Source organism: Octopus sinensis, linkage group LG15, assembly GCF_006345805.1.
Source record: "Octopus sinensis linkage group LG15, ASM634580v1, whole genome shotgun sequence".
NCBI classification, from domain to species: Eukaryota; Metazoa; Mollusca; class Cephalopoda; order Octopoda; family Octopodidae; genus Octopus; species Octopus sinensis.
Genome location: NC_043011.1, coordinates 34,095,759 through 34,111,107, shown reverse-complemented (window position 1 = coordinate 34,111,107; position 15,349 = coordinate 34,095,759). Strand labels below are relative to the sequence as shown.

Here is a 15,349-nt window from a genome sequence, read left to right as displayed (position 1 = left end):
TAATCCTTATAGGCACAAGGCCTGAAATTTGGGCAGGAGTGGACTAGTTGATACGAAAGGATGAAAGGCAAAGTCAACCTTGGTGCAATTTGAACTCAGAATGTAGTGGTGGGCAAAATACCGCTAAGCATTTCGTCCAGTGTGATAACAATTCTGCCATCTCACCGTCTTAATAATAATTATATTAATAATAATAATAATAATAATCTGTTCATCCGTCAGTCTATTGGCACCATTTGTGTCTGAGTTTGGTTCATCTGAAGGCCAAGTTGGGATGAAAGACAGGTGGTGGTCTTGGGCTGCTGTTGCAAGGCCATGCACTACCTTCCGTTTACTTCTTCTTTAGTCTTTCTCTCCTCCTTCAAAGTGAAACAACTAAAATGAATTGCTTTTTACCAGGATGGACGTCAGACAGTTTCTGTTTCCCAGGTGTTAGGGCTGATTCTCGCTTGAAGGAGGGAGGAGTTCAGTTGGTCTTTGAATCTTTGTTCTGGGGCTCCTTGATGTCATTTGTGATTAATGAGCTTGCTGTAGAAGATACTCCATGGGAGTCTCGAAGGGGTCATTTAGATGACATGTCCTGACCACCTGAAGTGATGCTTGAGGATAGCAGCTTCAATGTTTGGCATTTCTGAGTGATTGAGGACTTTGTTGTTGGTACATTGGTCCTGCCATTTAATGTTGACGATGCTGGAGTTTGGCTTGTTGAAAACACACAAGCTTTTTTCAGGCCTTTTCAATAATAATAATAATAATAATAATAATAAATAATCCTTTCTATCATAGGCACAAGTACTGAAATTTTTGGGGAACAGATCAGTTGATTACATCGATCCCAGTGTGTAACTAGTACTTAATTCATCAACCCCGAAAAGATGGAAGGCAAAGTCAACCTCAGCGGAATTTGAACTCAGAATGTAAAGTTGGACTAGATGCCACAAAGCATTTTGCCTGGTGTGCTAACGATTCTGTCAATTCATTGCCTTAATAATAATAATAATAGTGATAATAATAATAATAGTTTCATTGCTAAAGCTTAAAAAAATAATGACATTATGCATGATTTCTGCAAAAGTTTAGGATTTTTTTGTTTTATCATTCAGTTCAAATTAGAACTTTATATCGGAAAAAAAATTGCAAACTTTTGTAGAAATTGTGTGTAATAATAATAATAATAATAATCCTTTCTACTAAAGCCACAAAGTCTGAAATTTTGGGTGGAGGGGACTAATTGATTACACCGACCCTAGTACTCAACTGGTACTTATTTTATTAACCTCGAAAAAATGAAGTGCAAAATCAACCTCAGCAGAATTTGGACTCAGAATGTGAAAACGGATGAGATTCCACTAAGAATGTCACCTGGCATGCTAATAATTCTGCCAGCTTGCTACCTCAGTAATAATAATGATAATAATGGTTTCAAACTTGGCACAAGGCCAGCAGTTTTGTGGGAGGGGGTAAGTTGATTTGATCACCCCCCTCCCTGCTCAATTGGTACTTATTTTATCAACCTTGGCAGAATTTGAACTCAGAATGTAAGGATGGACAAATCACTACCAAGCATTTTGCCTGGCATGCTAATGATTCTGCCAGCTTGATTTCAAATTTTGGCACAAGGAAGGTGTAAGTTAGTTACATCAACCCAGGCATTTAGTGGGTACTTATTTCACTGACCCCGAAAAAATTTCAAAGCAACGTTGACTCCAAAAGAATTTTAACCCAGAACATTAAGAACCAGAAGAAATGCCAGTAAACATTTTGTGTGATTCACTAACAGTTCAACCAATTTGCTGCCTTATATATATATGTTGTATGCAATGTGACATAGCTTTCTGACACGTGTTACTTGGATTTGACATCTAAAGAATGCTTGTGTGTTAAAAATCAAAAAGAGGAGTGAAAATCACAAAGCAAAATATTGAACTCGATTCTGTTTAAAAAAGAAATCCGTGTACAGTCTAGTTCTAGAATGGCATTGTCCCTCTCTGGATAGGATGTTAAACTGTCTTGCAAGTGCCGTCTGTTGACGGATTTGATGTTGCCACAGCTAAGTGACCTGAGACTATATGGAATTAAATATCTTAAATTTCCCCCCCTCTAAAATTGTCATCATCATCATTTTAACGTCCACTTTTCCATACCTACATGGGCCAGATGGAACTCGTTGATGCAGCTGGATGTCATTGTTGCCAGTTGCCAGCTTGTTTCGAAGCAAGATATTTCTTCCTTCCCAGAAATGCTTACACAAAAAATTAGAAATGAAGGATTGTGCATGTATGATGGTGACATAAGTTTATAACTGTTGTGTAATGGCAAGACAAGGAAACACATGCACACTTGCATGTACACGTGCATATGCACAACCGTGCATGCATACACACATGCACAACTGTGTATACACACATGCACAACTGTGCATACACATACATGCACAACTGTGTATACACACATGCACAACTGTGCATACACACATACATACACAGCCATGCATACACACAAATATAACTGCATATACAGATACGTGTCTGTGCATATATATGCACAGAGACAACCTTGCATACACAACGTTGCATATATGCATACATACAACCATAAACATACACACACAAGCTTTTAGTTTGCATTTACTAAATCCTCTTCCAAGGGTTTAGTCAGCCCTCGGCTAAAATTGAAGACACTTACCCAAGGGGTCATGCCGTGACATTGAATCCAAAACCATGTGGATGGGAAGCAAACTTCTTTAGGAAAATGCTATGCCTGCAATCTGTATGTTCTTTAATGACATTTATCTCCAGGTCTTCTCTGACATGACCATCGTGTCCTTTTGTATATCAGCATCTAACTTACATTGTCCAGTGTGTTCTTGCCTAGGAGTGTGACCTGTGGGGAACTTGCTTGCTATTTCAAGCCGTTTGATACACATCACCTAGAGGGTACTGATAGTTTATAGTTGTAAGACTAATGAGCTGGTAGTGGTTCATCATAACTTATTTACCTAATTTTGTTACTGTTACATTTATTTAGTGACTATTAAATAATGTTACTTTTTTCTTTTGTTTATTTCAGCTTGATCTCTGAAGTGTTGCCAGACATCTATTGTCATCATGGCTGGATCAGTAGCAGGTAATTTAATCTTTTCCTCTTATTGTTTTTTCATTGTCTTTGTGGCACCTACACTAGAGAGGTTGTTGTGTTTAAGTGAGATTAAAGAGTCCTCTTTGCTCTATGTTGTCTATGTTTGTTCACTAAATGGTTGTCTCTTACTGGGCAAGTAGGAAAGAGGGTGATGAAAGAAGACCAGAATGAGAGGGTGATAGAGGGGAGATTAATGGAAGAAACAAATGAGAGAGATGGACAGCTACATAGTGATTGTTGGTAAGGAGATTGAATAGAAACAGCATGAGCAATGAAGAGAATGAATGAATGGAAGAGAGAGAAAGATAGAAAGAGATATATAGAGACATGTAATGAAGTGTGTTAGAAGGAAAGAATAATGTGAATAAGTGTTATGAATAGTAATGATGGTGGGTGATGGGGGAGAGAGATGGATTGTGAAGGATGTCATTGAGTGATGGAGGAGGGTGATGAAAAGTGATTGCTAACAATGAAGAGGGAGGAATAGAACGTGGATAAACCTAATGGTATGGTGTCATTGTAACACAAGTATTATGATGGGAGAGAGATAGTGATATTAAATGTTAATATGCTAATTCTTACGTATATACTTGTGGTGTGTGTCACACTTTACTTGAAAGGGAAAGGTAAAAAGAGAGAAATAAAACTTGTTAAGTAGAGGAAGTATAGTTGAAGTGGGAGGCAAAGTGGCAAAGATGAGGGATTAATAGTGAAAGACAATGAAACCATTCTTATATTGTCATAGAGAAAACTCTGGAAGACTTTTCGATGAGATATGATAAAGCAGTTGAAAATATGGAAATTGCAAAAAGAAATGTTACCTGTCTGTCTGTCTGTCTGTCTGTGTGTCTATCTGTCTGTCTGTCTATCTATTTCTATCTATCTCTATCTATTTCTATCTATCTCTTTCTATCTATCTATCTATCTATCTATCTCTATCTATCTATCTATCTATGTCTGTGTGTCTATCTGTCTGTCTATCTCTATCTGTCTGCCTATCTGTCTGCCTGCCTGCCTGCCTGCCTGCCTGCCTGCCTGCCTGTCTGTCTGTCTGTCTCTCTCTCTCTCTCTCTCAGCAAATAGCTGTGAATGGTACTGCTACTTTTCTACAGTTGAAGGGAGAGGTACAAAGAAAAACACAATAAAAGGTGCTAAGCACAGGTGGTTATTCGATATTTATTAAATGAAGTCTATATTTACAGATGCTTACATTTTTTATGTTTTCCTTGAAGTTTTCACAGGCCCAGCTATTTATTTGGCATAATTGTTGGCACTTGGGATGAAATGCTTAGCAGCATTACTTCTAACTGTTTATGCTGTGCATTCAAATCCTCTTGAGGTCATCTTGCCTTTCATGCCCCCATGGTTGATAAAATAAAGTACCAGTCAAGTACGAGGGTCAATTTGATTAACACCCTCTTCCTTAAATTGCAAACCAAATACAAAAGAAGCCCCAGCTTTATTTGTTATTGTTGTTTAACCCCAGGTCATTTCTAATTGAGCTGAGTTATGGTTAAAAGCATTCCACCCTTGGCCATCTTGTTTATATTTTTTTTAAAGCATAGTATATCTTGGGATACATTCTCCAAAATACCCTTCTATTCATTGACACTTGAAGTAGGCTGAGCACCAATGTAGAGGCTCCCTTGATAGTTCATCATTTAATTCGTTAATGTCTCTGGAATGTCATCAATATCATAGCTTCTCATCAACCTTAATTTATGCCTAATTAAAATGGATTATTTCTTGTCAGGGTAATGATTAGATGGTTTTTAATGTGATGCCAGATGTTACAACAAGCAAACTGGTTTTTCTAATTTCAGTATCTTGTCAGGAGGGTGGGGGAAGGAATTTTCCCTTATTGTTTCATTAATGCCTTTAAGGAAAACAAGGACCTCACTGCTTCTTTTTCACCCCTCCTTACTCTAACCTTGTCCAAGATAGGGAAAGGGGTCAGTAATAATAACTTAGAATAACAAGTAATGTATAACCTTCATTATTAGATCAGGGCAACTACATGACAAGCAAATGTGTTAAGTACTTAGATATTTAAACAAGTTAGTCATGTTAATTAATTTAAAATCTCTCAAATCTTAAGAACTGGATAAATAAAACAGAGAGGGAGAGAGAGAGAGAGAGGGGCAAATGAGAGGGAAGTGAGGAGAGAGAGAGAGATGAGGCACAGAGAGAGAGAGAGACAAGTAAGGGAGAGAGAGTATACCAACAAACTGCTGGGTGTAGATGGATTAAAGAAACATAATTAGTATGTTATATAGATTTAAGGATATAGATGGTGTAGCGAATGTGGTTGTTTGACCCCATGTCAGTCTTGAGAGCACTGGCCTATGATAAAAGGCTATTCTTGGCCATGACCATTCTTCCTCTTTTACTTGTTTCGTATCTTAATTCTTATTTCTTTACTGCCCACAAGGGCAGTAAAGGCTATACATTGAGGGGTACAAACAAGAACAGACAAACGGATTAAGTCGATTGTCGACACTGGTGCGTAACTGGTACTTATTTAATCGACCCCGAAAGGATGAAAGGCAAAGTCGACCTTGGCGGAATTTGAACTCAGAATGAAGCAGCAGACGAAATACTGCTAAGCAGTTCATCTGGCGTGTTAACGTTTCTGCCAGCTCGCCGCCTTCAAATCTTTTACTTGTTTCAGTCAGACTGTAGCCATACTGGGGCACCACTTAGAAGAATTTTTAGTCAAATAAATCAGTACCTGTAGATTTTCTTTTTTTTTAAAACCTACTGTCTATCTATCTATCTACCTACTTACCTATCTATCTGTGTGTCTGTCTGTCTATCTGATATCTATCTCTATCTATCTATCTATCTCTATCTTCCTGTCTATCTATCTATCTGTCTGTCTATCTATCTATCTCTCTATCTATCTATCTGTCTGTATGTCTGTCTATCTACCTATCTATATCTATCTATATCTATCTATCTATCTATTGGCCTCTTTTGCCAAATTGCTAAGTTATAGAGATGTTAACACCAACACCAGCTGTTAAGCTGTGGTGGGGTACAGACACACACACACATGACAGGCTCCTTTCAGTTTCTGTCTACCAAATCCACTCACAGGCTTTGGTCAGCCTGAGGCTATAGAAGTCACTTGCCCAAGGTACCATGTAGAACCATATGGTTGGGAAGCAAACTTCTTACCACATAGCCAAGCCTGCACCTACATGTTGACCTTAGAGTTTGAGAATTTAAACTGACCCCGTGAGAAGTATTTTTAGCTAGAGCACATTAACCATATATGCTTTTTCTTACTACAGGATCAGTTTTTGACTATGAAAAGCATGCAGTCATTCACTGATTTCTGTTTTGATATCAACTCACTGGGAGCCATCTTTGGTTCTATTATATAAAACCCTTGTTTTAAAGTGAAAAACTGCCATCAACATTTCTAGATAATTTATATTCCAAACACCAGCTTAGTAATGACAAAATTTGTTTGCTAAACTTTCCATTATATTCAAAATCAATTGAAGCAAAGGCAATGTAACCCCTTATCACCTAGGAAAAAGTCACCCCTGCCTTTCAGGTTTCATAGTCTTACAAGCTACGTGGCAACCTCACTAGTGCCAGTGAGTCAGAAAAGAAGTACTCAGTACATGCTGTAAAGTGGTTGGCTTTAGGAAAGGCATCCAGCCACTGAAACCATGCCTCCCCTCCTCCTGCTGCTACTGCTGCTGCTGTTCCTCCTCCCGCCTCCTCCCTTCCTTGCCTCCTCCTCCAACTCCTCAATATGGTAACAAAAGGGTTGAATTATATGTAATCTAGTGGCATAGTTTCAGTGGCTGGATGCTTTTCCTAATGCCAACCACTTTACAGCATTTGAGAAATTCATCACTTCTCCTTATTTGGCTTCTTCTTTGATGACTTCTTCAACTTCTTTACACACACACACATTGATAATTTGTATTGAGGATAAAGTATTTAATTTGTGGTATCTAGTCACCACCCTATACGTTCTGAGTTCCAATCCCACCAGGGCCAGCTTTGCTGTCCATCTTTAAGATTTGCTTAAATCAACTTTACTCTTATATAAATGTACTGGGTGCTTCTTTTTCAACCCGCTGGCACTAGTGAGGGTTGTCGTGCAGCTAGTAAGACTAAACCTGAGGGGTGAGGGTAGCTTTTTCCTAGGTGATAAGGGGTTAGAATAAGAGAGAAAGGCTTAGGCTGTGTGGAGGAGGCCAGATCAGGTTCTTGTTGTTAGAGGAGCTACATGGCTACTTGCATTTAGAAAGAAAGGTGAGAATGATTAGTAAGAGCTGCAAAGAGATAATGGTAATGAGGTGTCCAGGTGGCCTCAAGGTATACCCTGAATAAAAACGAGTGGGAATGCATGTGAATTGTAATAAGCGGTGCAATCAGGAGGGACTGAAACTGGGTTGTTGAATTAAATAACCCTTGTAATGTATCTACCCCTCTGTGACCGTTTACTACTTGTTCTGTATACAGTATGTCTTATTGTGGGTTTTTGCTCTTTATGAGGGGCTGTTTGATTATTGATTGTCCTTTTGCCTCTGAGAAATTCATTACAGAAAATATGACCTCTAAATGTCGATCAAGATTTTAATGTAGAATATGACTTTGTCCGAACTGAGACGCATCATTGAATCAGCTGTTTTAGTCACAAGATTGATATTGATTATATTCTTTTTTCTTTTCCACCCCTGTTAACATCTCTTCAAGGTGGTTCTGTGTTTAAGAAGAGAGTAAGAAGCAAGATGCAACATTTGTTATGGAATACTGCAAAGTGCAATCTGATTTCTTCTTCTTCTGTGCTTCCTCCTCCTCTTCACCATTGTCATCATCATCATCATCTTCTTCTACTTCTTCTTTGACTCCTTCGATTTCTTCTTTTTTGATGACTTCTTTACACACACACACACACGCACAGAGAGAGAGAGAGAGAGAGAATTAGTTTTGTGGATAAAGTAATTAATTTCTGGTATCTAGTCACAACCCTAAACATTCTGAGTTCAAATCCTGCCAGGGTCAGCTTGGCTGTCTATCTTTATGATTTGCTTAAATCGACTTTACTCTTCTCCTGTAAATTTGTGGCATTCTGCCAGTGCAAGAAAGCAATATGACGATGTTGATAACAACGATAATAATAGTGATAATGATCATGTTGCCAGACACATCATAGTGTTCTGTTGAAGTTTCTTTCAATATAATTTATAGAGCATCGAGCATTGATTTTCATCATCATCATTATTATTATTATTATTATTATTATTATTATTATTTTTTTTTTTTTTTTCAAAGAACATTTTCATCAGTTCATTGTAAGTGAACTTTACATAGCAATAAGATAAATTAATGTCTATCTACATCTGAATTACATGCAGAAAAACAGTGGTAAACTTTTAATTTGATAGATTTAACCTTTAGTATTAACTTTGTTTATATGTAACATGATTGATTGATAGGTCTCAGACCTCTGGGAGTCATCATCATCATAGGCTGTTGTGTTTGTGATTTGGATAATAATATTACAGGCCAGGCAATATCCATAATTTTAGAAGCCAGTGAGAAAATTGGACTCCAGCCCAAGCATCGCATTAAAGTACTTCATTTGTTTGATATTGTTGTCGTTGTTGTTAAGCTTTAGCTCTGATCAAGCAGATCTATGGTCAAAGGTATTCCAGCTATGACCATCCCATCTTTTTTGTGTATCTAGGACTACATTATGCAATGTTGCTTTAGTTTTTTTTTTTTTTTTTGAAATAGTAAGTTATGATTTGAGAGAATTTGTTTGCTATTTCTAGCAGATTGTGTCACTATCTGTATAGTAGTTCCCTTGTGGGATCAATAGTGCTTTCATCATTTACAATGGCGAGCTATATTTACCTCTCCATAGCACCTGTTTACCATTAGGAGGTCTAAGTTGACATGAACATTTTTTTTAATGAAATGGTCTGAAGGCAGGGTCTATTTTTCCCAAGTGTTATATTGGTGATGTCATGGTTGGAAGACAGTTTTTCTAATGACTTGGCCACTCTGTTTTACAATGATAGTTTTTATTGAAAGGCTACCATCTGCTATTATTTGTGTTTTAATGGAGATGATTCTTGTCCTGGGCAAGGATACCAAAGTGCATCTGGTAGTGAGGTTCCAGCTAAGGAATTCAGGAGTTTGGAGGGAATATCAAGTTATCCCTTAGTTATCTCTATTCTCAGATGCTGTTGTGGTTTGGAATGGTAGCACCTGTCAAGGACCTCAATTATGAGTCAAATAGCAGGTGGACTTCTAGTTAAAGCATACAGGATTCAGAAGAGGGCTGGTCCCTTAGACATGTGTCAGAAAGGCTTGCTGAAGTGTGGACATGCCATGTCATGTGAGCTAGTCATGTGATGTCATGTGAGCCAGTCATGTGATGTCATGCGAATCAGTCATGTGATGTCATGCGAATCAGTCATGTGATGTCACGTGAACCAGTCATGTGATATCTTGATGAACCACTCTCCCTACCAAAAGATTAACTCTTAAGCATTTAAGCAGGCCATATCTGGCCTAAATATTATACTTGTTTTATGTTTGAACCAATCAGATCTGAACCCTCATATTTATCTGACCATGTCATTCTAAAAATATATAATCATATCAGTGAAATCTCACAGCAATGAGATAATGAATGATTAATTCAAAACTGTGTGAATAAATAAGCATTATATTTGATAGAATAACCTGAATGCTAAAGGGTTAAATAATCTTTGTTTGTAAACTCAGGAAAGCAGGAAACCAACAGAGTAAACTGTAAATAAATTGGCTGAAGGGAATGAGAAACCACTGCCATATCTTTAACTGGAAAACTATGAATCTTCAGGCTTTGGTATGGAGGGCCACGATTGCTGATGCCTTTAGATGTGGCATATAAAGTGAAAGGAAAATGAGTATGGTTCCGGGTTCAGTCTCATTGCGTGGAACCTTGAGCAAGTGTCTACTATAGCCTTGGGCCGACCAAATGGATTTGGTAGGTGGAAACTGAAAGAAGCCTATCATATATATGTATGTGTATATATATATGTCCTGGCTCCTGTGCAGGTGGCACGTAAAAAACATCATTTGAGTGTGGCCATTGCCAGTACTGCTTGACTGGCCCTTGTGCCGGTGGCACGTAAAAGCACCCACTACATTCTCGGAGTGGTTGGCGTTAGGAAGGGCATCCAGCTGTAGAAACTCTGCCAGATCAAGATTGGAGCCTGGTGCGGCCATCTGGTTCACCAGTCCTCAGTCAAATTGTCCAACCCATGCTAGCATGGAAAGCGGACGTTAAATGATGATGATGATGAGGAGGATTTTCATTATTTCCCAAATCAGTTGAAACAAAGGCAGTGTGTTCCACCAGAAATATAGTAAGAAAAAGATTAAACCAGCGTTTCTCAATGTTTTGACTTTGACACACAATGGAAACCAAATAAAAATTTAAAAGAAAGAATAAATGGGAAACTCGTTTTAAATTTTAAAATTAAGGAAAATTTATAAGAAACAAAAGTCTACTTTCTTTTATTAATCATACATTGTGTTCAGCAAAATTATGATCAACACGTTTTTCAAGTCACATATTATGGATTTGTTTAAGCCTTAGATTATATGTTTTAGATATCTATGTCATACCTAGATAACCCACTATGGTGCATTGTCTGAGAAACATTGGCAGTCTGTCAATATATACATTTAATAAGAATTGTATTGAGGTCAAGAGGAATTCAAATTGATGTTATGATCGTTTCAGTAAATAAATATTTTTTTTAAAATCCCGTACCACATAAGTAATATTTACAATAAATATAAAATGCAATAAAATAGAATAGAATAGAATTATTATTGTTTATTCACTTTGTCAGACATCATTATTCAAAATGCAATTAAGAAACAAATATGCAATGCAAGGTAAATTTGTAACACTTCATAGCTGTGTTGAGTCCATTCAAATAGACAGGTTCATACATGAAGCATTGATGAGGATTACAATTATCCCCTCCATATGTATGTCTATATGTGTGTGTGTGTATATATATATATATATATATATATATATATACTCATTACAGATATAGAGTGACAGATAATTAATTTAATAATATCAACAAATTTCACCTAGTAGTATTTCGGAATGGAAAAGGACCATATTCGGTAAAAACTTATACAAAAAGTTTTTTTTATATATAAATATAACAATAAGGGTTTAGCAACAAGTTGCTTGACCACATACCGAAGATTTTCTATTGCTATTTCTATTTCTATTGCTATTTCTAAAATTTTCAGTATGTGGTCAAGCAACTTGTTGCTAAACCCTTATTGTTATATATATATATATATATATATATATATATATATATATATATATATACACACACATATATATACATATATATACTACAAGGGGTGCTGAAAAGTTCCTGGGTTTGGGTAAAAGAAAATACAGGATGGTCAGTTAGTTATGATTTTATTCAACATATTCCCCTCTCAGATTCACACACTTATTTCAGTTGTCTTTCAGTTTTTCTAAGCCCTGTAAAAGAACTCAGAAGGTTGGGCCTCTCCTGATACTCTTAAAACCAGGAGCTTTTCAGTGATCCCTCATATATATATATGGAATAAATAAAAGAACATATACTAGTGCTTTTTCTTTCCATACATACTGCCGGTAAGCTGTAGGTCAGCTCTGGTGGATCAGATCTGTAATAAAAAAATTACAAGGCCTTCCTGTCTTTGTATGCCAAAGACTACATGAGCTTATGTATCTTATTTAAGGGGGTAGATGCTATTTAAGATATTGGCTGTTGTTTTTAGCAGGCCAAACAAGTATGGCTTTTCTTCCTGTACAAACGTATGTACATACATGTGTACATATGTCTGTCTGTCCATACATAAATATATACATACATACATATATGGAACTGTTGTTTTGGCTAGATTTAACCTTAGATTTAACCATAAGCAGGATTGTAATTAAAGGTAATCCAGCTATGATCATCCCATATATTTTTTTCAGGAATAGTATATTCTGAATTACTATGCCTACTGTTCTTTTTGTTTTTAAACAGTAGGGTTTAGTTTGAGGGAAATTTGTTTGTTGTTGATGTGACATGTAAAGAGATGTGTTTCTGTACCAACAGACCATGCGAACATTAGAGAAAAAATAAGACATAAAACGAATTTTGGTGATGGTGGTGTTATTGATGATGATCATGATGGGATTATTGTGGATTAAAAAAAAAAAAAAAAAAAGAGAAAATAGTCAAAACCATACATACAATGATCTTGTTAAGCTGATTAATTTGAGGTTTCAAAGCAATTGCAAAAATATTTTAGAGATTTGTAAAATGTTTAATAATTTCCCTTCTATAAAGAGTAAAAGAAGTAACAAAAATGGGCCATGTGTACTTCTCAACCATGTGCCATGTGGTCTTGGCACATTTGGCAAGCATCTTCTAATATAGACCTGGGTTGACCAAACCCTTGAGAGTGGATTTGGTAGACAGAAACTGAAAGAAGCCTGTTGTCTCTCCCATTCTCTTTCCCCTTCTCCCTCTCTCTATATGTTTATATATATATATATATATATATATATATATATATATATATATATATAGGGAGATTTTACGAAAAAAACAAAAGATGAAGACAGGTGATCATCATCATCATTATCGTTTAACATCCGTTTTCCGCGCTAGCACGGGTTGGATGTGGTGTACAAAACAAACAGATGTATTAGTATAACGCTCAGGAATAGAAAAAGTCTTTTATGTTTTGAGCCTACGCTCTTCTACAGAAAGGGACACAGAAAAAACAAGGAGAGAAACAAGGAAAGAAAAATATGTATATGTATATATATATATGTGTGTGTGTGTGTATCCTTGTCTAGACATCATTTGATAGTCGTAAATGAGCATCATCATTATGCAAGCAAGGTTGCTCATTTCCTTCTTTATGTGAAAAACATGTCTGGCTAGGGTGGAAATATTACTTTGTTTGGAAGCTGGTGAGGGTTGGTGACAGGAAGGGCATCCAGCCATAGAAAATAATCTGCCTCAACTGATTCTGCCTAACCCATGCAAGAGTGGAAATGTGGACATTAAATGATGATGATTATCATCATAATGTTGTTGATTATGAACCCCAAGTCATCTCTGGCTGTCCTAATTGTTCAGTTCTATGTCTTGGTTTCAAACTGTCTATAATAAGAACTCCAGTAGCTAATTAACCTTTTCCTTACTGTATCTTTTTTGAGATGCTCTGTTTTTCTCCCAATTATTTTAGATATGACAATGAATTTAGTAAAATAACTTACTTATCATTCAGCTAGTGTTAGGAACATCAATAGTGACTAAGGTTTGGTGGAAGATTTTAATTAAAAACTTATGAAAACAAGACATTTGTACTACAGAGTCAGAGCTGGTTTCAGCTGGGTTAGTAACAAAAGGGTTAACCAACTTTTCATAAGATACTTGGGTGGAATGTGAAGGAGGTGATTTGGTTGGTTTTTCTTGTAGGTCAAATCGTTGTATTGAGCAATGGTTCCCAACCATTTTTACCTATGGACCCCTATGATGCCTATTTTACTCAGGTGGCCCCTCATAGCCATTCAATGTTTAAAAAATCTTGTTGTATTTTTATAATTAAATATTAGATAGAATAAATACCAGGCATATGAAATAATTACTGGGGTTGATTTGTTTGACTAAACCTTTAAAAGTGGTGCCACAGCATGGCTGCAGTCCAATGACTGAAACAGGTACAAGATAAAAGACAATACCATTGTTATCAGCTAACAAATGTTAGCAAGGTATCTTGGACCTCTTTCCTTTGCTGCTCATTTCTTTACTCCCATTTAATGAGTTCTCACTGCATGAGTTGATAATTAAGAATGAATTAACTCATTAAAGCACAATCTACTTGTGTTATACATACATACATAAATACAAACAAACAAAAATACCCTGGTTGTTGATGTTGAAATTTCAGTGAAAGAGCCTTGGATCTAGGTTAGAAACTGGTTCATTCTCTATTGGCAAGAAATCTTGAAATAAACTGAATAATTACATACAGACATACGTACATATGTACATATGTACATACATACGTACGTATGTACATACATACATACATACATACATACTGCATTGTGAGTTTCAAATCTTTTCAGTTACCTTTTTAATTTTTACTTGTTTCCATCATTAGACTGTGGCCATGTTGGGGCATGCCTCGAAAATTTAGTTGAATGAATCACCTCCAGGACTTATTTTTTTAACCTGGCACTTCTATCAGTCTCTTTTGCTGAACCACTAAGTTACAGAGATGCAAGCATAACAGCACTGGTTGTCAAGCGGTGGTGGGAGAACAAACACAGACACAAAGACACACACACATACATACATACACACACACACAATGAGCTTCTTTCAGTTTCTGTCTACCAAATTCACTCACAACGCTTTGGTCAGCCTGAGGTTATAGTAGAGGACACTTGCTCAAGGTGCCACACAGTGGGACTGAACCTGGAACCATGTGGTTGGGATGCAAGCTTCTTACCACACAGTCACACCTGCACCTATACACACTCATACTTTATATGGTACTTTAAGCACAGAGTATAGAGTACAATGTGCCTTTCACTGTGTGCATCTGTCCTCTATCCACACCACCCCTCCATCTTCATATATTATGCTTGGTGTTTGTATTTTGATAGAGAGAACATTATGTCTACTGTCCCTTGTACCGCAGCAGTCAGTCTGACTGGTCGGTCTCATACTACTTGTTGCTAACAGCACGATGTGTGGTCAGACATGGACAATTAATTGCAAAAGAAATAATTCTGTAACCACAATGACTATAGCGGTGGTGGCAGTGGTGGTGATGGGAGCAGCGGTGGTGGTGGTAGGTATGATGGCATCAGTCATTGCGTTGTTGAAGATGAAGATGATTGTAGTGGTGGTGATGAAGGGGCTGATCGTACCGATGCTGCTGCTGATAGTGATTGTAATGGTAGCAGCGATAGTGATGACAGTGCCGATGATAGTGATGATGATGATGATTATAATGGTTGCAGTGGTGGTGGTGACAGCATTGGTCATAGTGATGATTATGATGGTGGTGGTGGTGGTGATGATGATGAGGATGATTGCAAAATTGCTGATGAAGTTGATAAGCATACTTTTGCCAATAATTC

General features: G+C 36.9%; 1 protein-coding gene across 13 annotated transcripts in view; it reads left to right on the top strand.

The window, feature by feature from the left end:
* Nucleotides 1-15,349, top strand: part of LOC115219624 (intersectin-1) — a 424,167-nt gene that overhangs the window by 49,670 nt on the left and 359,148 nt on the right. For all 13 annotated transcript variants that reach the window (XM_036509616.1, XM_036509621.1, XM_036509620.1 and 10 more), the window contains exon 2: nucleotides 3,070-3,126. In XM_036509616.1, coding sequence (XP_036365509.1) covers nucleotides 3,108-3,126 — 19 coding nt within the window. In that variant the 5' untranslated portion in view covers nucleotides 3,070-3,107. The remainder of the gene's footprint in view (nucleotides 1-3,069; nucleotides 3,127-15,349) is intronic.